General features: G+C 47.2%; 1 protein-coding gene across 7 annotated transcripts in view; it reads left to right on the top strand.

Moving 5' to 3' along the window:
• ENTREP2 (endosomal transmembrane epsin interactor 2) overlaps nt 1-27,537 on the top strand; it is a 363,839-nt gene that overhangs the window by 173,260 nt on the left and 163,042 nt on the right. For 6 of the 7 annotated variants that reach the window (XM_067699156.1, XM_067699174.1, XM_067699217.1 and 3 more), the window contains exon 2: nt 15,615-15,671. In XM_067699156.1, the coding sequence (XP_067555257.1) occupies nt 15,615-15,671 (57 nt within the window). Of the gene's footprint in view, nt 1-9,162; nt 9,397-15,614; nt 15,672-27,537 lie in introns of those variants that run through there. The other variant, XM_067699209.1, reaches the window with a different exon arrangement.

Here is a 27,537-nt window from a genome sequence, read left to right as displayed (position 1 = left end):
TATATAAACATACAGATATATTTTAACTGTACACAATTTATAGTGCATGACAGTTTGCAAAAGAATAGGTCAATAAGAGATATTGGCCATTTCTGCATAATTTCAAAAAAAAGAATCACTTAGATCAGAAAAAATTAAGTATTCATATATGTACATGCCTGTTCAAAAAACTTTACTCGTAATGTTTGTGATTGCAAATATTTATAAGGCAATAAATGACTCTTTAAGTCCATGGTGGTGTTTTCATACAATGGAATACCATTCAGCCATTAAAGTGTTGTAAATAAATACTTACCAGGTGTCATGTCATGATCATGATACATTATATATTATAATGAGGGGAGATTATTGACAACACTCTGACTCTATTTTTATCAAAATCTATTTCAATAGAATCCAATAGAATTCAATCTAACAGAAGTTGTAGAAGTAACGAGAGATCCGTGGTTTCATGTTCCTCCTTTGGTTTGTCTGACTTTCCTAATTTTTTATACATTGAACTTGCATTGCTTTTGTTGTACAATAAAATAAAGGGGAGAAGTCAGAACACTGCTCCCCAGGGCCATGCTCCCTCAGCTGGCTGCAGGACCGGAGGGGCCCAGGTGAGAAGGGTACCTTGAGGTGGGCGGGGCTGACGGTCTAGAGACAGAGCCTTCAGGACACACCGCTTGTATGCACACTGGGAGACCAGGCCCCCGGTCAGCGTGACCATTTATGGAAGACGTGCCCTTTGTCCCCAGCACCTGCTGCAGCAGGAAGGCCAGCCCATCGATGGGAGTGTGGGTGCTGATGTCCCAGTGCCGGGGTCCCCAGGGGGCTCCGCATTCTGGGTGATTAGCTGTGCAGGGGAGGGGGAGACAGAGGGACTCACCGTGGTGGAGGGGCCTGGAGGAGGCAAGACAGGTGGGCAGGGACCCTCTGAGCCTGAAGCTTGGGGACTTACCCTGAGGGCAGAAGAAAGCCACTGACAGGAAGAGTTGGGGAGAGTGGCTTGGTTGGATTTGCATTTAAGATGATTCTTCCCCGTGGAACAAAGGTTAGAGGTGCCGCCAGGAGTGGGGCAGGGAGACCCGCTGGAGGGCTGTCGCCGTGGGTCCAGTTGGAACCACAGGTGGGCTCGTTGTCCAGGGAAGGCCAGATACCAGGCAGGCGTCTTCTGCAGAGAGAACAGGCTTTATTGCAGGCGGCCCTGCAGGGAGACAGGAGGCGATGAGCAGCTCTGTGTCCCTCTGAGCTTCCTAGGGTGACACTGATTGTTGACGTTGACCTGGGGAGGGGGCGGGGAGGAACTCGGAAACCATGGGTGGAAGGTGAGGGGAAGTTTGGAGAGCGCCCTGCACATGCACGACTGTCCTTCATGCCTCTTCATGGGTCGCAGTGGTGAATTCCAGGGGTTCTCTGTGTTACATGGCGGGGGCTGGGCTGTGGTTCAGCCTCTGACTCTAATGTTCGCTGCCGATCACTCTGGTCCCTCAGTGCGCCTGCGCGATGCTCAGTCGGGTTGTTCCCGTATCTAAGGTTGCTGCCAAACAAGCTTGGAGGTCTGGGTGAATCGTTTTGTTTCTCCCTCATGGGCCTCAAGTGTGCGAGGTAAAGGGTATGGTTTCAAGGTGAGAAGAGACAACCAGATAGCAGGTGTGGGTGGAGCTGGGAGCGGGGTCCAGTGTGGGTTGGACAGTAGGATGCACGTACCTTGGATGGGATTTGAGAGTGAGGTGGGGGATGGAGGGAAGTGGGTAAGTCTGGGTTTCTGACCTGCACACCTGTGTGCACGGCGGACCTCTGGCGGGGCAGGGATGTCTCCATTGGCTGCGGGGGTGCAATCGGGCCATGGGCCACACTGAGTCAGACCCGCTCCAGCACTTTCCAGGAGGCCCTCAAGGAAGAGAGGCCAGGAGAAGGGGTTTAGATGCAAAGGGCAGGAGAAAGCGAGCTCTCCCAGGAAAGATGGTGTGTGCAGGGGGGAGGAGGGGAGGGGAGGGGGGTGAGGGAGCCCCTATTAAGGGGTGGCTGCGGGGGTCTGATGGGGGCAGCCAAGGCAGGAGGGTGTTCTGGAAAGGCGGGAGTGGGACCATGAGAATTGAAGGAGATTCCCTGGACTTGGCGACCCCAAGGCCACTGCTGACCAGACGTGAGAGTTCTGGAGGCGGACTCAGGGCCAGTCGCAGGAAGGGGCAGTAGCAGTGGGGATGGAAATGGCTCTTATGGGGTGCCAGCCCTACTGCCCGCTCTTGGGGAGGTCACTGCATCTGTTCGGCGCCTTCCCTACATGGCATCAGCATAGGACAGCTGTCCAGTCCCCCAGCCTCTGTGTGGGGTCCTAGAAGCGTCTAACCTGTGGGTGGACACGGGCCGTGAATGAGGGCCAGGGGCCTCACTGGGATCCCAGGGACGGGATCAGCTGGACGGTCATCAGCGGGGGTGGTCCTCACACACCCATGGGAGCGGCATAAGGAGCACTCCTGGTGGCCTCTTGCAGGAATCAAGTCCCCATGCCCCTTCCTCCCCTGTCCTCCTCCCGGGACCTCACCAAGTTCCAGGACAGGAGACTCTTTTGGCACCCAGGTCTCTGGTGTGGCCTGGGCAGCGAGGAAGGCCAGGGCTGGTGTGAGGGCAGAGGGCCGGAGAGGGGGGCACCTGGGGGGGACATCCGGCCCAGGTGGGGCGAATGGGCCGGCAGCCTGCGGGTCTGGGCGACAGAGGGCCCTCCGAGGGGCAACCGTGAATGTCCAGGAATTCGGGGGGGCCTTCAGGGCCCAGCCCCCTGGCTCCAGGGGCAGGAATTCCAAGAAGGAAGCGTGCTTTGGGGTGGGACTGACTCAGAAGACTCAGGATTCAGGAGCACAGCCTCAGGCACTGAGAGCAGAACAGCCCTGGGAAACCCAGGCAAAGGCACCTTGAAGGCACAGTCCTAGATTTTGGAGTTTGCATAAACAGCGTGAGGTTTCTAACATTAGTGCAGTGGTCTTTATTCATAATCATCTGGAAATGAAGGAGCAATTTGTCTACCAGACAGGCTCACTTCCTGTTGTCGTTCCAGTGGATTTAAAAGTTGATGTGGATCTGTGAATTCGCTTGCATAATTATACTCTGATAGCTTTTCATTACACGTAATGCGATTTTAATGGAATTAATGTTCTGTATCAACAAATACATTGTTTTTATTGTTGTGCAAAGAGGAGACTCCTAAAAGAAGAGAATCAACATGATTTGTAAATGGTTTATGTAATAGTCTTTTCCAGACTGGGCCATGTAACTGCCCACTTCGTGTTGTGCTTTCTTTCCCACTTGGACTGAGAGAAAGAAGGGGGTCAGGAGGGTCCCGCATACATTTGGGTGCTGGTTGGGATCCATCTTTGAAAGTCACGTGTATGTCTTAAATTTTTTATCATTGTTCATCACAGAGGGGCAACCCACATGGAACTGCCCATGGCCACCTGGCTGGCGCATCTCTGGGGAGACCAGGCCTTCCTGCTCCCCACACACACTTGTGGGTCAGTGTCGGACCCCCAGCCAAGAGCTGGGGTTCTGGTTTCTTGCCCCCTTTATTCAGCTTTGCAGCCGTAAGTCTGCAGAGTCCGTTGATGTCTGTTGTGAAGCAAAGGGCCCAACAGTGCAAGCGCTGGACTCCCACCTGGGGAAGGGGGCATGGCAGGGGGTTATCTCCCAGTTTCTCAGGTATGCCCCCGCCCCCTGAGAAGGCAGAACCAGCCATGTTAGCCTGAGTCTCAATAAAGTGCTTTCTGTCTTCTGTATAAAGCGTGGGAAGTAGAAGGTTTCACGGAGGGTGTTAAAATCCCACTCTCGGGAGGTAATCAGAGGCGTCTTCGGGTTCCGTGCTAGTTTCTTTGTGTTTTTGCGTGTCGGCATTTGTATTTATCTACTTAAAGAAGGGAAATTATCCCCCCTCCCAACCATGTTGGAGCCTGCTTTTCCTTTTCTTCTTTTCCTTTTATGTAGTGTGAACTTTTCCAAATGGCCCTAAATATTTTTCCATAACGAGACTCAACGGCAGCAATTGGGAAGGATCTGAAAGATAAGCAGTTCCCTCTTGCCGAAAACCCAGGTCGTTCCCCATTTTCAAAATGATAAATAACACTTTGATTAATATCTGGAATTCTTAGAAGAGGAATTACAGGCTCAAACTGTATGCTTAGTTTAAAATATTCATCGCATAATACACACAGGGATTAAAGATTAGTATTACTGAAGGTTACACACATAAAAGCGAGCATCCTTTTGCCCCCTCCCCAATCTGGTTTCCCATCATTAAGTTTCTTGTATTTCCTTCCAGAGAAACATTTCTGTATGCACCAGCACCCGTTCCTTTCTGTTTACACAAATGGGATTCATTTTCTGCACACCAGGTTGTGTCTTGTCAGTTATTTATCTTTGAGACCGTTCCACAACAGCACAAACAGATCTACCTCAAATGTCATAATGCGTATATTCACGTTATATGTAAATATCAAAGTTTATTTAACTAGCCCTTTATTATTACCCACTGGTTACAGCTTTTTGCAGTAAACAGTGTGGTGTACCTCTGGTAGCACATCGTAGGCTAAACTCCCATCACCGAGTATGAGTATGTGCAGTTTCTAATTTGGGAGGTTTATGAACTTGCCCCCAAGGCAGGCTGCCTCAATTTATACCAACACCCATAATGTTCGAGAGGAACCTTCCCCCCGCCCCTTGCCACCACTGGGTTTTTATCAAACTCCACCAAAACACATTTACAGTCTGATTGATAAAAATATTCCTCTTTTGGCTTGCTTTTAAAAAATCAGAGTAGGTTTAAGCATCCCTTTATATGCTTACTGTCCATTAAAAATGTGAACTTCCTATTCCGAATCCTTAGTCACTTTTTTCTATTGAGTGGTTCCTTTTTCTTATGAATGTATATGAATTCTTTGTGAACTGAGACAATCACCCCTTTGTTTATTGAGTGTATTATAAATATTATTCCCACGTGCAGTTGGTCTCTGATTTTATGTTCTTTTTAAACATAAATATATGTTCATTGGCTCTTGCCATGACTACATAAAGAAGCACCCAAAGGTCAATAGTTGCCAGTAGCCTACCTTTATTTTCTCCTCTGGGTTTGCAGGCCACTGGGGCCCGCACTTTGGGCTGGAGGCTCCTGGTTGGGTTTAGGTCTGTGCCATGTGTCCATTCTGGGGCCCAGGCTGATGGGGCTGTGTCTTTCTGTGGGCCGGGAGGCAGGAGCGCAGAGGGCGAGGGGCAACACGTGATACCCCCGGGGTGCCTTGGGTTGGCGGCCACGCCCACCTCCCATGGCCAAGGCCAACATTGGGTGGGGATGGCACTGTGCCCACTCTGTCCAGAGGCTACCACGTCACATGTCAGAGCCTCGTACTTCTTATACAGGGAGGCCCTAGGACTGAGAACCAAGATTCTGTTCATCACATGCAGGTGCTTTTTAAAAATAAATATTTAATTCATTCATCTTTTCTATTAGGACCCTTGATTCTGTGTCGTGGCTCAAAAGGCCGACTTCTTTTCTAAAGATTCTTTCAAGATTCTGCCATGTTCTTCTAGGGTGTTCATGTTTTGATTTACTTCTTGGTTCCTCTGGAATTTTTTTTGGTATAAAAAGTGAGGTAAAGATTAAGCTTTATTTCTTTCCAAGTGTCTAATCAGTTGTCCCAACACTTTTGATTGGATAGGTTTTCTTTTCCCCTTTTTAGTATGTGAATGAGAATTGCATGGGATTTAGGTATTGCTTCGTCCTTCTATTTAAAGAAATGAATCTTTTTCCATCTAATAGTGAAGTATTTTATGATTTCAGTAGATGTTTGAGATTTTCTTGATAGTGCTTTCCTTCATTTCACATTAGTCTGTTTATTCTAAGACAGTCTGCCTTTTTGCTTGCTGTTACAAATGGAATAATCTTTCCTTAATTTTATCCTCTTTTCTAACCGGGCTTTTCTTACATGCCTATGTGAAAGCTATTTTTTCTGTAGTTCATGAGTTTATATCCTGACATTAGAATGGGGTGAGTCACTTAACCTCTCGGTACTTTACTTTTCTCATCTGTGCAGTAGGGCACAAAGATCACACATGCCTTTCAGGGTTGTCAGGATCCAAAGAGGTAAAGTATAAAACCTTGGTTAAGTGTCTGGTATACCGTCAGTGCTCAATAAATGTGAGTATTGATCGTAATATACTTTCTTCGTATGTTACTTTTCTAACCAGATGGTTTACTGAATCCTCTTATGGTTTCTTTTTCTTTTCTTTTCTATCAATTCCCTTGGGTTTTCTAGTTTGATAAGTATATCGTTTTCAGGTAGTAGTAATTTTGCCCCCCTTTCCAGTACTTATATTCGTTTTCTGTTGCTACAGAGCAAATTACCACAAGCATAGACGCTTAAAACAGCACAGATTTATTATGTCACAGTTTCCGTGGGTCAGGAGTCTGGAGCATTTGGGCTGGGTCCCCACTCGAGGTCTGAAGGCTAAAATCAAGGTGAGGCTCCATGCAGCCTCGTCTGGTGACCTGACCAGGGAAAGATCCGCTTCCACACTCCCTAGGGTGTGGGCAGAACTCGTTCTCGTGGTTTTCTTGCAAGCTGTGGGATGGAGAAGCCCACCCACAACACGACAGGGCAGCGCACCCTGCAAGGCCAGTGCAGAATCTCCCACGTGCTTCAAATCTTTGACTCAGGAAGGGCCGAGACCCAGAGGGCTTGCTTGATGAGGTCAGGCCCACCCAGGAGAAACTCCCTTGGATTGACTTAAGGGAGTTAACTCAAACTGATTTGGAACCCAAGTATGGCTGCAAAATCCTTTCACCCTTGTCACATAGTGTAACCTCAGCCCAAGGAGATCGAAATCCATCAGGTTCACAGCCCCTCCCATCCTCAAGGGGAGGGGATTCTGTAGAAGGCGTACACCAGAGGTGGAGGTCGTTGGGACCCTCTCACTGGTCTGCACACCACACTAGTATTTTCAGAAGAATTTTAAATATAAGTGGTGATTGTGGGCATCTTTATCTTATTAAATGAAGAACTTTTTTTTTTTTGTAAAAAATGGAGATTGAATTTTATCAAATGCCTTTTCTACATCTACTGAATTACCATATTTTTCACTTTTATCATATTAATGATTAATTTTATTACTACATTTCCTCTTAGTGAACCATCTTTTCATTCCTGACATGAACCCCTTGTCTTGTTCTTTATCCTTCTAAATGTACTGCTAAATTCTATTTTCTACCATTTTATTTAAAAATTGATGTTCCTCTGTTTATAAGTAAAATTGGTCTATTTTCTACTCTTTTGATATTTTACAGGTTTGTAATTGTTATGCTGACATTTGTAAAAAAAATTTGGAAAGTTTCCTTGTTTTCTCCCTCTGTGCTCAGAGAAAAATTAAATAATATCGGAAATCTCTGTGCTTTGAAGTTTGTGAAGAATTTGCCTGTAGCTGTTGGCCACTTTCCCAATTTCTTAGTGTTAATAGGTACATTTAGCTTTTTGATTTGAGAGGGAATCAACTGTAGTAAATTATATTTTGCATACCACATTAGTAATTTATATTACTAGTATAAATTAATATAAAATTAAAGTAATAGGGCTTCCCTGGTGGCGCAGTAGTTGCGAGTCCGCCTGCTGATGCAGGGGACACGGGTTCGTGCCCCGGTCCGGGAAGATCCCACATGCCGTGGAGCGGCTGGGCCCGTGAGCCATGGCCGCTGAGCCTGCGCGTCTGGAGCCTGTGCTCCGCAACGGGAGAGGCCACAACAGTGAGAGGCCTGCGTACTGCAAAAAAAAAAAAAAAAAAAATTAAAGTAATATAAACCAATATAAAAATATACTAATATTTGTAACTTATATTATACATTAGAAAATCACCTGTGACATCCTGGATGCTGTAGATTGAACGTTTGTGTCCCCCTAAAATTCACACGTCAAATCCTAGTCCCCAGTGTGATGGTATTTGGAGTAGAGCCTTTGCGAGGGGATTAGGTCATGAGGGTGGAGTCCACATGAATGGGATTAGTGCCCTTATAGGAGAGACTCCAGGAGCTCCCTCACCCTTTCCACAAGTGAGGACACAGTGGAAGGACCACTGTCTATGGATCAGGAAGTGGGCCTCACCAGACACCGATCTGCCTATGCCTTGGTTTTGGACAAAGGACATGCTTCTTGAGGCACTGCAGGTCTCTGAGGCCCCCCACCTCATCTGCAAATACACACACACACACACACACACACACACACACACACACACACACACACACACACACACACACACACACACACACACACACACACACACACACACACACACACACACGGTGGCAGGTGGCTGGAGTCCAGGGAGCAGGGAGTGGTCAGAGCAGTGCATGGCTGCAGGGAGGTTGCCCTGAGCCTGGTTGCCCCCTGCACAGCGAGGTTGGCCAGGAGGGCTCATCCTGAGGTCTCCATGCTGTGCCATGAGGTCCCTGGAGACCATAGTGTTAACGAATCCTGGGTGCTCCCTGGTTACTGGCAGAACTCTATTGGGAAAAATTCCTCCATTTGGGGTCCATAGAAACTCACTGATGAAGATCAAGTGCTGTATTCACAACAAAAGACTTCCAAGAATGCAGGCATCAAAGAAAGCCAGCTGCAGTGAGTGGGGGTCAACAGAAACCATGAAGGACAGACTTAGACACCTTCCTTTCACTACCCCCTTGGACTCTAGAACCTCTGAACGTGAAACAGTTAAAGTAATTATGGGCAGAATCCTAAAGATGAGCATGCAACAAGAAACTATCTGAAGCAAATAGCTGTATTTGGGGAAAGGTAAAAATAGAACTTCTAAATACCTAAAATATAACAATTGAATTTTTCTAAACAAATGCAAATGTTCAACAGCTGATTAATAGGGAAAATTAGTCATCTGGAAAATACACCTGGAGAAAATATTCAGAATGAAATACTGAGTGGCACGGGTGTGGCCGATGTGAAAGAAGAACTAAGGGATTTGGAGGATGAAGTAGGAAGGATCAGCAAGTGGCTATTGGGGTCCCCGACAGAGAGGATGTAGGAGAGAAAATATTTGAAGAAGTACTGGCTAAAAATTTCCAGAACTAATGAAAAATATAAATTTACAGATTCAGAAGCACAGTCCATCTCAAAGAGGATAAAGAAAAAGAAATGCACACATAGACATATCATGCAGAAACTTCAGAACACCAAGAGCAAGGAGACAATCTTAAAAGTCTTTAAAGAGTGAGCAACGCCCCTCAAGGAACAGCAGTTTAACGACAGCCAACTTCTTGATGGCAACAGTGGAAACCAGAAAGTAGAATAATATCTTCAAGCTCTTGAGAGAAGAAACTGTCCACTTAGGATTGTGTATCCAGCAAAACTACTCTTCAAGCATGAGGTGAAGTAAGAAATTTACAGATAAACAAAAAAGGGGAATTTGCCATTAAAAGATCTGCACTGAATCAAGGATTTCTAAATCAAGGGTTCCTAACTTCTGGTAGAGCAGTCTGGTGAGGTCTTTGGGGTCCCTCTCAGAATGAGGTTTTTAAGTGCATGAAATAAAATATACAGGATTACAAAGGAAACTAATTATTTTAAAACATTTTAAAATCAACTTATTTTTAAAAGTATAATAATATATGTGTGACATTACTCATCAGATAACAAAATCCAGTGTCAGGTCTAGAAACTACCCTAATTTCAGAGTAAACAGCTCTGGAGAAGCCTACATATTACAGGGCAGAGTCAGGGCACATGAGTTTGGTACCCAGCGTACGTGAGCTAATTTGCATCAAGGAAACACACATTGCAGTAGAACAGGTGGCGTGTATCTCAGCTCTGAGTTATTTATAACATTTATATGATTTTACTTTTTTTTCTTTCATGGGGCAACTTTGTCATCGATTTATAGCTTTGCTACTATATGAAAAGCAAATGAAAGCTGCAGAGTTCTTTTTCTATTGTGGAGAAGGTCCTTTGAGGAGAGTGGCTTTCCTTGTGGATGTTCTGAGTTTGATGCACTGATATGCAGAGAAAGCGAACGGTTGGGAGCAGGAAATGTGCTGAGGGAAGGCGGCACAGGCATGGGTGGGATGGGAAGGCTGCAGAGGTGTCTCTTTCCCAGACGGGAGCCGAAATGGACTCAGGAGGCTGAGGGCCTTCACACCTGATGGAACCTGGCCATGTGGCCCCGGGGAGACCCAGACAAAGAAAACCAGGCTGAAAGAGAAGAAAATGGAGGTGGGATAAAGTAGGAGGATCACCTACTCCATGAGGCCCACGTAGCGCAGGCCTGCAATCCGGAAGGTTTGGAAGGTGGGGACCCACAGACGTCTTTCATTCTGAGCAGCTCAGAGTACTATCTGTGCCCTTATTGCAACAGCAGTTCTTTCTCCAGACACGTGCATGCTGGCTTTTTAGTGGTAAACTGGTACCACTGTAGCTGTGGGGCAGCCGGCCATATATTTTGTGAAATAATTTAATTGGTTTTCAAGTCTGCATTCTGGAAGCAGTTGCTTCACTACCCGAAATGTTGCATTACTGTTTGCCTTTGAACCAGATTGGAAGATCTGAAGAAAGTTCCTGATTTTAGTCAGTGAAATAACTTTTCAGTCTCAGAGACAAGATTTAAAGGACTGATTTATTCCGGGCCTCGGAGTACAGGGGCAGCACCAATCAAAGGCAAGGACTTCTGCTGTAAAGCTGCTGTTACTTCCCCGCAGTCTCTTATCCCCTCTCATTGCTCCCAACAGCAGGAAGCTCTTTCTCGTTTCTAATTTTATCTCTTGCATCTCTGTAGGCTGGGTGGGGAAGTGGAGAAAAGAGCCACTTGGCGTCCTCACAGCAACTCACAGGTGCTGGGAAAGTTAACCCTCCTCTCTGGGCAGCATCATGCCTTTCCTGTTCTTTTTGGCTTTTCTTTCACAACTACTGAATTGTCTGTTCCTCTTCTCTGACCCACTTCAGTGTCTTTGTAAACTGCAGACTTTGAATAACAATCCTGGCAAATTAAACAGGACAGAGGGTACTTGAGATATAATTTCACTGGCCAGCTAGATGCAGGAGCCGTTTCTCACAGGAGTGGTACAAAGTAAGCCTGCAGAATTACCGATATGGCAGAACATGCAACATCGTCCTGCCTTGTTGCTAGGATGGAGCAAACAGCAGTTCAACCTAAGTCCCTGTCTTTTCAGAGCAGGGATATGGTCCCCTCCCTTGGTTGCCATGGGGATGGGAGCAGGCACCCTCAGGGAGGAGGAGCCCAGCATCTGGTCTTTGAAAGTCTCCTCCACTCTAACGTAGTCACCCTTGTTAGAGCTGGTGCTGGTGTTTCTGTACCAGAGGCAGAGAAGTCAGCTCTACCTGAGAGCAGACGTGGAGGGAGAGGGGATATTTCGGAACAAAAATCCAGCATCCCACTCTGGAAATGTTAGTGTATTAGTAAGCTTAGGCTGCAGTAACAAAATATCGTAGAAATAATGCCATTTGCAGAAACATGGGTGGACCTGGAGATTGTCCTACTGAGTGAAATAAGTCTGACAGAGAAAGACAGATATCGTATGATATCACTTATATGTGGAATCTAAAAAAAACGATACAAATGAACTTATTTACAAAACAGAAAGAGACTTATAGATATTGAAAACAAACTTATGGTTGCCAAAGGGGAAAGGTGGGAGAGGTATAAATTAGGAGTTTGTAATTAATATACACATACTACTATATATAAAATAGATAATCAACAAGGACCTACTGCAAAGCACAGGGAGCGCTATCAATATTCTATAATAACGTATATGGGAAAAAAATCTGAAAAAGAATGGACGTGTATATGTATAACTGAATCACTTTGCTGTATACCTGGAACTAACACAACATTGTAAATCAACTATACTCCAATATAAAATAAATATTAAATTTAAAAAATTAACATAGACTGGGCTGATTAAACAGAAATGTGTTTCCTTGAAGTTCTGGAGGCTGAAAGTCTGCAATCAGGATGCTGCCATGGTCAGGTTTTGGGGAGGACCCTCTTCTTGGCTTGTAGACAGCTCACTTCTCTGTGTCCTCATGTGGCCTTTCCATGGTGTGTACATGTGGATAGAGAGATCTCTCTCTCCTTCTCTTCCTATAAGGTCACCATCCCATCATGGGGGCCCCACCTTCACAACCTAATCTAACCCTAATCACCTCCTGAAGGTCCTGCCTCCAAATACCACCACATTGAGGGTTGGGGCTTCACCATATGGGTTTGGGGGGGACACAGACGTTCAGTCCCTGACAATTTGTTTTCTATTTCTGCAGAGCAGATTTCTGCAAACTTTGCAGCTTAACACAACACCCATTTACCATCTCACAGATTTCTTGGGTCATGAGTCTGGACATGGCTTAGTAGGGTCAACTGGCCAGGGTCCCACAGGCTGCAGTCAAGGTGTTGCCAGGGCAACATCATTTCAAGATGCCGTCCCTGGGGAGAGTCACGGAATAGCACATCCTACTCACACTCAAGGGGAAGGCATTATACAAGGTCGGGATCTCCATGCCTCATTGCGTTTGATGGTTTTATTCTTTGCCTTCGTATAGGGGACTTGGACCCATTCCCAATTATAGTTATTATTGATATTTAGAAATGTAAATTATCTTCAAGAAGCAAATAGTCCATGTTTGTTGGAAGTAAAATTATTTGAGGGGATTTGTGGAATTATAACTTCATGATGAAGATGGGAAATGTCAAGAATTTTTACTGTGGCCTAAGAAAAGTGCTGTTAACTTCCTTTGTGTTTAGAAACCCCTGCTCTTCGGAGGTCCAGTAAAATCCCTGTTGTAAGGGGCCTGGTCATTGTAGAGACTTGATAGTTTTTTTTTTTTTAATTTATTTATTCATTTATTTATTTTTGGCTGTGTTGGGTCTTCGTTTCTGTGCGAGGGCTTTCTCTAGTTGTGGCGAGCGGGGGCCACTCTTCATCGCGGTGCGCGGGCCTCTCACTGTCGCGGCCTCCCTTGTTGCGGAGCACAGGCTCCAGATGCGCAGGCTCAGTAGTTGTGGCTCACGGGCCTAGTTGCTCCGTGGCACGTGGGATCTTCCCAGACCAGGGCTCGAACCCGTGTCCCCTGCATTGGCAGGCAGACTCTCAACCACTGCGCCACCAGGGAAGCCCGAGACTTGATAGCTTTAGCAGCTTCAGCTTAGAAGATGAAGGAGTTCTGTCTGTGCGTATCAGAGAGGACTTGAGAGGTCTGGGGTGGTTTGGGAGTTCAGTGGGGCCCCATGTTCCCTCGAATTCCTAGGCCCTTCTTGGGTGAGGAGGCGTTGGGCCACGTCTGGAAGGATGGGTGAAATTTCATCTGGTAGAAATGAGAAGGAGAAGGCAGAGCGTAAGTGGACATCTTCTGGGAGATAGTCTGAGAATTCTCATCCTCTCTCCAGCCTCAGTCTGGGCGTGGCAGTGTTGGTGTGAAGGGCAGACAGAGGACACTGTGGAAGCCCCATCCTAGGCGGATGGTGGGGTCAGAGCTCAGCCCCCAGAGCTTGGCCATCATCTGAAGGAAGAGAAAGGGGTGGGGCTGAGGCAGGGGGCCAGGAGGTGGGCGGTGACAGGAGGGGAGTGCTGAGTATGGAGGGAAGACAGCCTGCAGGGGTTCCGTTCCAGGGCTCGTGTTTGAGAAATGCAGTGGCTTTGGTGCCCGAAGTGGCCAGGACATGAGTGGAGGGTCACTTAGGGCGGTGCTGGTGGGAAAGCAGGGACCGGATTTGTGTGGGTCTGGTTGCCCGTCCAGGGAGGTGACATTCACCTGACAGGCGTCCAGCGCAGTTCCAGTGGAGGGGCAGAGGTGAGTGAGTGGCAGAGCACCCCGTCCAGGCAGGTAAATCATGAGAGCGAGGGCAAGCAGAGGGGGAGGAGAGGTGTCGAGAGGAAGAGCCAACCCAGCTTCACGACTGCGGCTCCTGAACGCGCCAGGAGCTCAGATGTTGATGGCGGAGTTGGCAGAAGTTTTGGATTCTCCACAAGAAGGTTTGGAGGTGGAGAGAAGAGGTCAGGGTGTGCGCTCTCCAGCATGAGGTGATGGTGAGAGTCCCGACAGCCTATCCTTAGGAGAAATGGCAGCTCAGTCCAACGGAAAATGACTAGGGGGAAGTCTTGTGTCCATTGAGGAGGAAGAATTCGACACCAGAGAGGGTGTTCTGGTGGGTGGAGTGTTGGGTGCGGAAGGGGAGATGGCGGCTTTAGAGGCACGTGGAGAAGAATGACGGAGACTTGGCCTCGGAGACCGTGGGGCAGGGGGGTGGGGAACAGCAGCCCAGGGTTTCTGTGACGGCTGCAGCTGGAGCTGGGCAGCATCACGGAGAGGGGAGACTCGGGAGGTGGGAAAACGGTTGTCTAACATTTGCAGCACTGGCTGCGTTCGGAAGAGGTACGTGCCCTGAAGAGAGAAGGTAGATGTGACAGGCTGGGGAGCAGAGCATGCAGAAGCTCTTCCATTCATTCTTTTCTGTTAAGTGTGTGTGTGTGTGTGTGCGTGTGTGAATAAGGTTTAAAGCCTTTCATATAAAGACAACTGGTCCGGGTGTTGTTGGACATCTGAGACCAGCACGGCACTGGGTGGGTGGAGGCTGCAGGGTCTAAGACTCGGTCCTGCTCAGTGCAGAGGTGCTGGAGGGTGAACTGGGCTCTGTCACCATCGGGACCTTGTGGGTCTGTTCAGTTGCGCGTTCTGCTCTGGGTCTGGGGTCGGTCCTTTTGGAATCCCGGGGAAGTGCAGCCCGGCCCCTCCAGCCTGGTCCCGGACTGCCTGGCCCAGGCCCACTGTGGAAAGTCAAGGTGGTAACGGCCCTTGTCTGTTGCATCCAGCTACCCCTCTGAAGGCAGATTGCGGTGGGCAGTGGGCGTGGGGTGCAGCTGTGTCTCTGTGGTCCAGTGGCCCTGCCTGGACACAAGGAGACTGGGAATATGGGGATCAGCAAACATGGGTCTGACGTGGGCTTGGGGGGCAGCCCGGAAGAAGCGTGTGCCAGGAGCCGAGGGTGGTTCTCCTGGGAGTTGGCAGACAAAGGGCGACAGGGGAGCCAGGGCGGAGGGGGCACTGCTGGGGAGGTTCTGGGGGGACACGCTCGGCAGGGCGGGGGCCAGGGGTCGGGCAGGGCTGGCCTGGGCCGGGGCGGGCAGCTTAGAGCCAGTGTGGACAGCGAGGGAGCCTCCTGGGTGGGGTGAGAGTGAAGGGGAGACCCCTGTAGGGGCTGGGGGGGGGGGTCCCAGGTGTGGGAGAACAGAGGGAGCCTTCAGGCCGCTGGGCAGGTTGCGCGTGACCTGTGAGTGGGGACAGCACCGCCTTCCCCAAAGTAGTGTGTTCAGTGCTGTCTGTGATGTTAAATCACACAGCAAGTGTCTCTCAGGACCTGGGGGGATAAGGCTGAGGGCCCGGGGGTGGGTGGGAGGCTCGTTCAGAAAGCGCATCTGCTCTCGGCATCCCTGCGAGCTGGTCACTCTGGCCCCGCGTGGTGGCTGCGGGTGTGACTGTCGGGAGGGACAGACCCACCACCATGACCCACTCCTGCCTGCGTGCTGTGCTCTAGAAAAGTCCTGGGAGGCTCCTCACCCCCTGCTCCCTCTGTTCCAGGTGCTGCTGTCGGGACTTATCGGCGTCGTCTCCTGGAAGAGGCCCCTGTCCCTCGTGGTAAGTGGCATCCGGGTCCCCGTGCGGCCATGGAGCAGGGCTCTGCCCGCGGAGCTGTGAGTGCTTTCAAGGCGCGTTCGTCTTGACCCTGGGCGTCCTGCTGCCCCCTCCACGGGCGCTCACGGGCCATCCTCTTTCTGTTTTTTGGTGTTGTGCCCTCTTGGAGGACATGCCACCAACAAAGACATTTTAATAAGTGCAGATGCAAGCGTTTTCTCTGGACTGATAAACACGATCGTGCACATGCATATGCTTACGGGTGATCACACAATAGGACGTAGCTCATCCGAGTTCGAGAAATGTTAGCTTTCTGTGTGTTTTGGAGACTGTGAAACTCTATGAGGTATTGGTATTTCTTTGCGTAGATGTTTCTTTGGAAGAAGGAAGAAAAGGGTGCCCCTGGAGCCCTGTCTTATGGGGTCAGGCCTCATGCTGGGGAGGAAGACGCCACACGGGGGGTGGAAAGAGGATGATGGTTTTTCCATCTGAAAGTACCCGGGGTGAATTTATGTCTATTGATTTGTATGTGTGTTCTTCTCAGCATGTGCATTAATATATTTATGTGTCCACGTCAGGACTATACAGAGAGGTTTTCTGGGTTTTGATGGATAATGAAAAAGACGGCATGGATTTTTTTCCTCTTAGGTAGTAATCAATTATTTAAAATCTCTTCTTTAAGTGATTAGACTTGGAGATAATGACATACTAAATATTAATGGAAATAGAAAAAGACCCACAAATCTTGTCTGTTGTAAACACCTCCTCCTTCGTGAGGGGAATCATGACATCCTGAAAAGGCACTGGGAGGGAGGGGTAGTTTAATTCAGGGGGCCTCCTCTTATACAAAATACTGAGAAATTTCCTTAAAATTTTTTTATATTGACATTTTCAAATATTCACCAGAGTAGAGAGACTAGTATAGTGAACCCCGTGTACCCCTATCCGTCCTCAGTGGTATCAACATTGACTGGTCCTGTTTCATCTAAGCCCCTTGCTGGATTATTTTAAAGTAAATCACGGCTTGTGTATTGAGACACTGACTCTTCTGTGCAGGGGCAAATGGCGGCAGACACTGGGCCGTGGGTCCCCTTCAGGGAAACGGGGACAACCTGCCCATCCCTCCTGACCTACCCCCACCTTGCAGGGCAGAGAGAGTAGGCCCTCAGCCTGGCGTCTGGACAGAGGAAAGCCGCCCTCCTTCGGGTGGGTGCGTGGGATGGGAGAAAGGGCACCCGTCCCCCGGCCACCGCACGCCTGCCCCAGCCCTACCCTGGGACGGAGCTTCTCGGGACTGGGCATCTTACCGTGAAGGATGCACGTGCTCATGCCTGCTGAGGGGTCAGGACTCCTTGTGCAGGTGGCGCAGGTGTGTCCTTGGGGTGGGGGGGTGCCCGCAGCAGTAGGGTGGGTCTCGGGGCCTCGCCCAAGGAGGGTGGCCCCAGCGGGAGCCCCTGCAGCCGAGCTTTCCAGGGGCTCACCCCCCAGCTCCGCGCAGCCCAGCAGCTCTCCAGGTAGACGAGGAGGAAGGGCTCCCCCAGCTCACTGGCTGCTTTGCTGAGTCAGGGAGGTAAGGGGTCGGTTAGGGTGACACCAGCTGCTGTCAGACCCCAGACTTCGTGTCTTAACGCTGTGAACATCTGCTTCCTGCTCCCATCCAGGCGGGCCTTCCAGGCAGCGGCTGCTCCCCCCACACCAGATTCAAAGACCCCGCTTGCTTCCACCAGTGGCCCTGCACTCCCCAGGCCCGTGGGGTCCCCTGCATTTCAGTGAAGGGGGGAGAGGAAGGAGAAACACGTGCTCCTTGACTTCCTTGGCCTGAAAGGGACACTCATGCTTGCACGTCACACCAGTGGGGAGGGCTCGTCACGGGGCCCGAAGCGTGTCTGGTTGGGAAGGAAGCTGAAAAAGGTGGTCCCTCCCTGGACGGGTCCCTCCCAGAGACGGCCCACATTGTGGAGTGGGGACAGAGTCTTGGCGGAGAGCTGGTTGTCTCTGCTGTAAGGACACTCTTCTGTCTGTTGACCAGGATGATACAACTTTTGATTTGTTAGCAGAAAACTCACTCTCTGAACTGTGAGCGTTGATGTGGCCTTAGTTTTCCTCCCTTCCCAGCCTCACCCTGACACCTGGACCCTCTGGACTGCCGGCATGTGGTGTGGGCCCCGACTGACAGGTCCTCCCCGACCCCTCTGGCCTCTGCCCTGCCCTTCCACTCATTAGGGCTCGCTTCTCGCTGCTTCCTGGAAGCCCTCCTTCCCCCCAGCCTCCTCCGAGCGTCTGCGTCCAAGCCCCTCATCCTGTTCCACAACATGTAGGGCCCACCTACAAACTACTGTTAACAGGAACCACGTGCTGGGCGTTTCCTTCGTGCTAAGCCCTGCACGGGATCCGCTGAGCTTATCCACACAGTATCCTTGTGAGTAAGCTACTGTTTTTATCCCCATTTTCCAGAAGAAAAGGAAGACTTAGAAAGGTAAATATCTTGCCTAGGGTCTCACAGCTAGAATAGCTTGAAGTCTTGATTTAAATAATTCCTTATTTTTGAGAATTATTTTTTATTGAGGTGACATTGGTTTATAACATCATATAAATTTCATGTGTACAGCCTTATATGTCTACATCTGTGTACGCTGCAGTGTGCTCATCACCAAATATCCAGTTTCTATCCGTCACTCCTCCACTGAGCCCCTTTCCCCTCTGGCAACCACTATTCTGTTCTCTGTTATCTACGTGTTTGTTTTTGGTTGCTTTGGTATGTTCGTTTATTTTGTGTTTTGTTTGTTTTTAAGATTCTACATACCAGTGAAATGATACAGTATTTGTCTTTCCCTGTCTGACTTACTTCACTTAGCATAAAACTCTCAAGGTCCATCCATGTTGTCACAATTGGCAAGATTTTACCTTTTTTATGGCTGAGTAATAGTCTATTGTATGTATGTACCACATCTTCTTTATCCATTCCTCTGTTGATGGACACTTAGGTTGTTTCCATGTCTTGGCTATTGTAAATAGTGCTGCAGTGAACATCGGGGTGCATGTGTCTTTTCAAATTAGTGTTTTCTTTTTCTTCAGATATATGCCCAGCAGTGGGATTGCTGGGTCGTATGGTAGTTCTATTATTAATTTTTTGAGGAACCTCCATACTGTTCTCCATAGTGGCTGCACCAATTTACATTCCCACCAACAGTGTAGGAGGGCTCCCTTTTCTCCACATCCTCTCCAGCATTTATTATTTCTTGCCTTTTTGACAATAGCCAGTCCAATGGGCATGAGGTAATAATCTCATTGCAGTTTTGATGTGTGTTTCTCTGATAAATAGTTATTTTATATCAAGCTCCAGTTTTATCCTTTACTCTAATGGTACATTTCCATCTTCCTGAGGCATAAAACTGAAGAGGCCACTGTGAGTTCTGGTTCATTTCCAGGGGGACACGACACGCCCCACCCCTGCGAATGACCACCAGAGCAAGTTGCCCTCTCTGAAGGGAGGTGTCTGCCCCTCGAGGTGTTGGAAGAGCCTCGCAGGCTGGCTGGGGGAGGCCAGGAGTGACGCTGATGTGGGGCTGCGGGGGCTGCCCTCTGTCGCTTGACCATATCTCTCCTCCGACGGGCTGGTGAGTGTGGGCCCGTCACAGCCCTGCTGGGCCTCCTTTCTCTTCCTCACTCTGAGCCCGTCAGACAGAGTGAGGTGAGGGAGGGGGTGTAAGCTTCAGGCCAGTGCGACTTGATGTATTGTGGGTGGTGGAGGGACTTGCGTTGGGAAAGAGGACAAGGTGGGGGCAGCAGGCTGGCTGACGGGGGCAGGAAGGAGGCCGCCCGCCCTTTCCAGCTGGGGCCTGTGATGTGAGGGGAGGAGGAGGGAGATGCTGTGACATTCTCACCATCGTATTTTCTAAGAGCCTTTCCAAATTCTGAAACAAGGCAGGCGCTACGCCAGTAGAGAATACGTATGTTCACATTTTTTTCATTCATTTTTTTCTATGTGCTGAGTGTCTCCTATGATTGAGATAATTGTCTTCCTTACATCAAACTATAAAAGGTTCTACATTACGCTAGATGCCAATTAAGATTCAGATTGTATAGCTCTGATTAGCTCATGTTTTTGAAAGATTCAGTGGCATGTCCTTTGATTGCTTATACATGTATCAGTATTGGAAACAGTCTCACAGATGATCACAGGTCGTACAGGAGCCCCTCCCACCATCCACGGTCCCACTTTACACGGTTTCAGTTACCCACCCTCAGCTGCAGTCTGAAGATATTAAATGGAAAATTCCAGAAATAAACAGTTCCTAAGGGCTTCCCTGGTGGCGCACTGGTTAAGAATCCGCCTGCCAACGCAGGGGGCACGGGTTTGATCCCTGGTCCAGGAAGGTCCCACATGCTGTGGATCAACTCAGCCTGTGCGCCACAACTACTGAGCCTGCACTCTAGAGCCCGCGAGCCACAACTGCTGAAGCCTGCGTGCCTAGAGCCCGTGCTCTGCAATAAGAGAAACCACCGCAGTGAGAAGCCCGCTCACCCCAGTGAAGAGTAGCCCCCACTTGCCGTAGCTAAAGAAAGCCAGCGCACAGCAACGAAAACCCAACGCAGCCAAAAATAAATAAGTAAAATAAATTTTTTTTTAATTAAAAAAAAACACAATTCATAAGTTTTCAATTTCTTTCTGTTCTGAGTATTGTGGTGAAACCCGTGCCATCCCACTCCAACCGCCCTGGAATGTGAATCGTCCCTTTGTCCAGTGGGTCCCACCTGTTAGTCACTCAGTAGCCATCTGGGTTATCGGAGCGACTGTCGCAGTATCTCGGTGCTGTATTCAAGTGACCCTTATTTTACTTAATAAAGGCCCCAGAGCTCAAGAGTAGTTATGCTGGCAATCTGGATACACCAGAGAGAAGCTGTAAAAGTGCTAGACTTAATAAGGAAAGAAAACGCGTACGCTGAGTGTGCCAAGATCTACAGTGAGAACAAACCTTCTATCTGTGAAATTGTGAAGAAGGAAAAAGAAATGTATGCTAGTTTTGCTGTCACTCCTCAACTGCAAAAGGTATGGCCATAGTACACTATAAGCACTTAGTTAAGATGGAAAAGGCATTACATTTGTACAATAAGATATTTGAGAGAGAGAGACCACATTCACATAAATTTTATTACAGTCTATTTTTATAATTATTCTGTTTTATTATTATTATTGTTAATCTCTTACTGGGCCTAACTTACGAATTAAGCTTTATCACGGGTACGTATTGATATATACAGGGTTCCGTACTCTCTGCCATTTCAGGCATCCACTGGGGGCCTTGGAATGTATTCCCTGCAGATAAGGGGGGACTACTGTACACTTAAAAAAAAACTTGAATGGGTAGTTCTGACCTGGCCACTAGATTATTTGTGATAACTAATACTATTGAGAAACTAATAACCACGGGCTTGAAAACATTTTTAGAATTTATTTTTATATGTAACAAATTACAGTTTATTTAGTATAGTTTTTTAAGAGCAAAGTAGTCGTATTTTGAAAAGTACTAATCTGTAGGAATCAGAGTGCCCTATAGAGTGATGTGTTTAGTACTGTTTGTGTTTTATGTTATAGTGGTTGAGGAGTCTGACTTTTTGGTTTATTCAGATAGTGGTTTACTTTTATTGCTAAATTTTATCAACCCCGATGGGAATGTGTATCGGTTAGGGTTCAGTCTGAGAGGCAGAACCTCTATGAGCCAACACCAAGCATCTCTGTGAGTCAGACTCTTCGAACCGCTGCTCTGGCCCCACTGCCCATCACCCTAGCCACACCCACCTGGTCTTTGGTGATGAAGTACCGCCACTCGGCCCCTGCCGCCCTGGGATCCCAGAATCCTCATGCACTTGGGGATCCTAGTTTGCTGACAGCACAGGCATGTCTACTGCAGTTTCTGATCTACAGGGGAGAGTCCCTCAGGGCTCCTCAAGTGTGCTGGGGCTCCCCTCACAGATGTATTCTCTACGCCGTGGTGGAAGCTGTGTTCTCGGGATCCTCCGGGACGGGTGAGCAGGTCTTACGTGAAGAGTGCACTCTGTCATTCCAGTCTCCCCCAGCCTTTAAGTTCCTCCCTCGAGGATATACCTAGAAGGTCTGGCATGTCAACTTCACTTAGTGCAGCCCACCTTGGGGTTCGTATTTGAGCCAAACAAACAGCAAGAATCCTTCCTAATTCCTCCAGCTAAGACGTTGAATGCCAGAATCTCTGCTTGGTGGGCCCATGTCACTAACCTTGGCCCGATTCAGCAGTGTATTCCTTCTACCTTGATGCCCCACCATCCATGGTAAGTCCTAAGATTGCCCGTGTCCAGCTGTGAGAAGGGTCCCCAGGCTGCAGCACAGGTAGGGGGAGTCTGGGCAGAGCCTGGCACACTAGCTGAGTTAAGGAGAACAAGCTGAGGGGCCGGGACTTCAGGGTGGGTAGAGCTTTCAGTACAAGTGCCTGAGAGCTTACAAAAGTCCTGGAGACCCACAGATGATCCCTTCCCAGTATTCGGCTGTTACTGATCAGCTCTTGCAGCTGAGGCCAGGAAAGAACCAATGAGAGGCTTAGAAGGAGCCGCACCAGGCACCGCCCAGGCTGGAAAACCTCATGATTCATTGGGACAGCAGGTAGAATACTCAGCAGAATCTTGCTTCCGTTATGGGGAATAATAAGTTCCGGGCTCAATGCTGCTCCAGTCCTGTCTGACACATCTTGAGAGCTAGATCCAAAAGAATCAAACCATTTCCAAGTAATGTATACATGTCCCAGAGCAAAGTTCAAGAATGTTCATAGGAATACAAAATTATCCGCCCAAGACAGCACGCATAATCGGATTACTAGGCATGCAGAGAAACAGGAAGATGCAACCTGACATATGAGAAAAATTAACCAATTGAAACCGATACAAAACTGACCTGGATGTTAGAAATAGCTGACAAAGGTATTAAAACAGTTGTTATAACTGTATTGCAGATGTTTAAAAGTAGAGACAGTATAAAGACCAGTTGAACTTCCAGTGAACTACAGTGGGAGAAAAAATTCATTGGACAAGATGAACAGCAGATTAGATCAGAGATAAGAAAGGGTTAGTGAACTCGAAGGCATTGCACTAGAAATTATTCCAAAATGTAGGACACAGAGAAAAAAGAATTTTGTGGAAAATGGAAAAATCATTAGTGAGCTGTGTGGGGAAATTTCAAGAAGCCTCATATCTGTGGAATGGGTACCTAAAATAGTGGGGATGGACAGGAAGAAACTATTTGAGGAAATAATACTGAAATGTTTTTTCAAAATTGGATAAAACTACGAGCCCACAGATCTGAGAACCTCCATGTGCACAAAGAACAGGAAGTATGAAGAAAAGCACACCAAGATATTATGGAATTTATAACATATATATGGAAAAAATGTGTAAATGCAGGAAGATAGAAGTATACAGTGTAAGGCTCTTAAGCTCTGTGGTGAGCTGTGATAAGGTGAATATATATACTATAAGCCCAACACAACCACCAACATTAAAAAAAATTTTTTTAAAGACTTGGCTAATGAGCTAACAAAGGAAATAAAATGGAGTCGTAAAAAGTACCCAGTTCATCCAGAAGAAGACAGAAAATAAAGGAAAAATTAGACGATGAATAGATGAGACATAAAGGAAACAAATAACAAGATTTCATTGCCCGTTTGAATTTTTCTGTGACGTGCTTGTTTACATCTTCTGTCTATTTTTCTGTAAGACTGTTAGTAATTTGTGGGATTTCTTAATATAGTAATTATTTTCCATTTCAGGTGACTAATATTTTATCCCAGTCTGTTGTTTGTCTTTGTCTTTGAATTTTTGATGAAATGCCTTTTTAAAAAAAATACAGAATTGTTAGCTTTTTTTTTTTTTTTTTGCTGTACACGGGCCTCTCACTGTTGTGGCCTCTCCCGTTGCGGAGCACAGGCTCCGGATGCGCAGGCTCAGCGGCCATGGCTCATGGGCCCAGCCGCTCCGTGGCATGTGCCCCCAGACGGGGGCACGAACCCGTGTCCCTGCATCGGCAGGCAGACTCCCAACCACTGCACCACCAGGGAAGCCCCAACACCATTTTTTGAACGTTCAATATTTCTCCTCGCATTTGAAGTGTCCCCTCCCCACTGCTATGGACATGGGTGTGTTTATTAATCCCTATTTCATGAATCTGTTAGTCCATTTCTAAGCCAATACTACAATGTTTTAATTAGTCTAGCTTTATAATAAATTGCTCTTTGATTTTTTTCATAATTTTCTTGGCTACTTCTGTGCCTCTTCTCTTCAGTAAATTTTAAAATCAGTTTGTAAAGTTCTCAGCTGATAATGATTTGAGTTTGATTGTGATTGCATTCTAGGAAAATTACATCTATAATGTTGAGAGATGGGAATATGTTTTCTGTTATAATTTCTGGAAAGACAATTGTGTGTTGATTTTATATCTGGTTACAACACACGGTAGTGAAGTGTTGTAATAGAGCTAATTGTTTGTCTATTGGATATTTCAAGAAAAGTTTTCCAGGGGAATTTCTTTCATTAATTATTGATTATATCTCTCCTGTGTATTTCTCAGCCTTCTCGAGTTTATGCTACTCAGAGTAGGTAAAAGGATGTACTACCTGCTGCAGGCAGATAAACTGATGCCATAGAATTCTTAACATTTTCTAACATGTTCTTTTTCTGTACGTGCTGGGCTATTTCTTGTTTTATTTTCTGGATGACTAGTTTGGGCCTCAGCCACATCCATGCTACTGCTTGACCCGCCTGCTGAATTTTTCATTTTGACGACACCTGTGTTGCTTTCAAAGCATCCTCTGTTGTTCTCTAATTGCTGCTTTTTCTCAGCACTGTGTTCGCAGTTTAGGAAGCATGCGCTCTAGGGGTGCCGTCGCCTCCTAATATTAATTCGAATTTTGTTCATCAGGTTTCCTGCCTCCCCGTGTTCTCAGCTCCCCCCACTGGCCAGTTGGTCTCGACTCCTTTAGGTCCTTATTCATGATATTAGTGTTCCTCAGACGTGTGGCATCTTTGGTTTCCTGTTCGTACTTACAGAAGAAGGACCATGTGGACGAGCGGAGGTAGTTGGTGGCTGGTTGCTGGGTGTCTCCTGTCTTCTTGTTTGGGGTGGGCAGCAGTTCCTACTCCCCCGCCCGGCTGGGCCTGCCCCCCAAGGCCAAGGCCGTCTTTGGGATCTGTGAAAGGGGAGCTCCAGGTGGACGGGCAGGATCTGGTGCAGGCTGCTGGGGAGGTGAGCAGCTGGGGAGGGCGCACCTGACTTTATTCCCCCAGGTGAAGCTGCCTTCCCTCCCTCTGTCTCCGTCTGCAGTGTCCATGGTGAAGGTCAGCAGTGTCTCAGGCCGTGCGTGTCCCGGACAGATGGTGATGCTGATGATGGTCACAGCCACGATTGCTGACACCCATCCATCACCCTCTGTGGTCCAGACGCTCTCCTAAGTGCCGCTCTATGATGTGAGGGCTGCCAGGGTTAGTCACGCTCAGGGTTGTGCAGCTGGTTGGTGGCAGCGGTCAGCTGTCCCCCAGGTGATGTGTTTCTGAGCTTCTGGCGCTTCTCCATCCTGCTGAACCCCCCGAGGCACGTGGAAAACCATTGCTCCAGGGCCATTGCATCATCTCCGTTTGGCTTCCGTACTGACATGCGCGGATGTAGAACACACCATGTGCCTGGCCTTTTCCAAGTGTTCTTGCCCCGACGGTCTCCTGATGCCGGGGGCACCTCTGTTGTCATCCCGCCTTACACCAGGAGGAGGGATGGGACCTGGGACAGTGTGGGGCATCCACAGTGGGTGACACCAGCTCAAGCCGCCTGGCCCGTGGGCTCTGCCCTCCTCGCTGGGCTGCCGCCTTCCTCGAGTCCTTTAAATTCAACAACAACAAACCTCCTTCTTTACTGACTGAGGCGTCATCCAGCTTCCTTATTAACGCCTCAGATGGAGACTCACTGCACTTGCGATCAGACCAAATAAAACACTCTCACGTCCAGTTAATTATTTCATGGTTTCCTTTCCATTAGAAGCTGCCAAATGGAGGACTTTTTTGTTCTTTCATATTTTGTTTTCTCCAGATGGGGGCTTCCCTAGTTTTGCATTCATTCCAGCAGGTGTTTGGGAGCTTCTTCAGCTGCAGGGAGGCTTCTAGCCCTGGTGAGTCCGGTGTGTGGCGCCAGGAGCCTTACTGAGCTCCCGATTCTGCTGTGCACTGGCCAGAACATCTCCTTGTCCATTGGAACCTAATTCACTGGAGCCAGACCAGAAGTGATAGTAATAGGGGTCTGATAATTAGTTCCTATATATTTATACTCAGGTGTAAATCACTGATTCTTACCATAGTGTCTATTTTGTTGGATGCCTTCAGGCAACTAATGAAAAAGAAAAATTGCCTTTTTTGATTGCCTTTCCATTCTGCTTGGATTCTGTTTTTTTGTTATTTTCAACTGCAATATTTAATGACACATGCAAAGGCAAGGAATTGGAAGGGAATGATGAACGAACTTCCACCTGGATGAGGGTTTTTCTCTCTCTTCATTGCTATGGCGATCATTGTCCAATGTAAGGAAGCTTAAAATCTTACGCTGCATATATCAGCTTCTTTTTTTACGTATTTTTGAATTTTTGTACTAGCAAAAATGTTTCCTGATGTGCACATCAGAAATTCAGTCCTGGTCTCCCTTCAGGTTTGTATGTTTGGCCATATTTTGTGGAAAAAAATGTATGAATCACTTTAACCTTTAATATGAGATGTAGGAAACCTGTAGGGCTTTCTTTCAAGCCCGTTGAATTGAGCACAAATATAACTTTAATACGCTATTTAAAATTTTAGGTGAGTTAAAGGTTAATATGTTTAATGTAAATGTATTGGCAGTCATTATTTATTCAGAAAATTCGTTATAAATCCACTATGGGGGTTTCTCACAGTCAAGATCATGACCTCTTGAATACATTCAAAAGAATGTATTTTGCTTGATCACATTAAAGATGAAGGCTTCATTTGTTAGTGCTGAGGACGAGAAGGAATTAGGGTATACCCGTATTTATAAGGCAATATTTTATGCTGCTAATGCAGCAGCTGAAGTATCTAAAGCCCCCTATCTTAATTATGAAAATAGACTAATACAGTTGTCTTTAAATTTACTAATAGTATTAAATTTAATCAGGGGAACATGTCTAACCAGAAAATTGAGACTGAAATGGACTAATTAAATTATAGCATAATGAAACCACTCAAGGCCAAGTGAAATTAGAAGTGGTCATTGAAAAAAATACTCATTTTTATTACAACATGACATTTGTTGATATTTACTTAAATCACTTTTCAGTATAAATTCCTTAATTTTGATCCATCTCATTCTTTTTTTCTTTTCCATTATGGTTTATTACAGGATATTGAATATAGTTCTCTGTGCTATACAGTAGGACCTTGTTGTTTATCCATCCTGTACATAGTAGTTTGCATCTGCTAATCCCAAACTCCCAATCCTTCTCTCCCCACCCCCCTTCCCCTTGGCAAGCACAAGTCTGTTCTGTATGTCTGTGAGTCTGTTTCTGTTTTGTAGATAGATTCATTTGTGTCATATTTTAGATTCCACATACAATTGATATCATATGGTATTTGTCTTTCTCTTTCTGACTTACTTTGCTTAGTATGATAATCTCTAGGTCCATCCATGTAGCTGCAAATGGCGTTCTTTTTTATGGCTTAGTAGTATTCCATTGTGTGTATGTATATACCACATCTTCTTTATTCATTCATCTGTGGATGGACACTTAGGTTGCTTCCATGTCTGGGCTATTGTGAATAGTGCTGCTATGAACATTTGGGTATGTGTATCTTTTCA

This window comes from Pseudorca crassidens, chromosome 1, assembly GCF_039906515.1.
Source record: "Pseudorca crassidens isolate mPseCra1 chromosome 1, mPseCra1.hap1, whole genome shotgun sequence".
Classification (NCBI taxonomy): Eukaryota; Metazoa; Chordata; class Mammalia; order Artiodactyla; family Delphinidae; genus Pseudorca; species Pseudorca crassidens.
The sequence above is the reverse complement of the archived record's forward strand: the minus strand, read 5'-3'. Positions and strand labels throughout refer to the sequence as shown.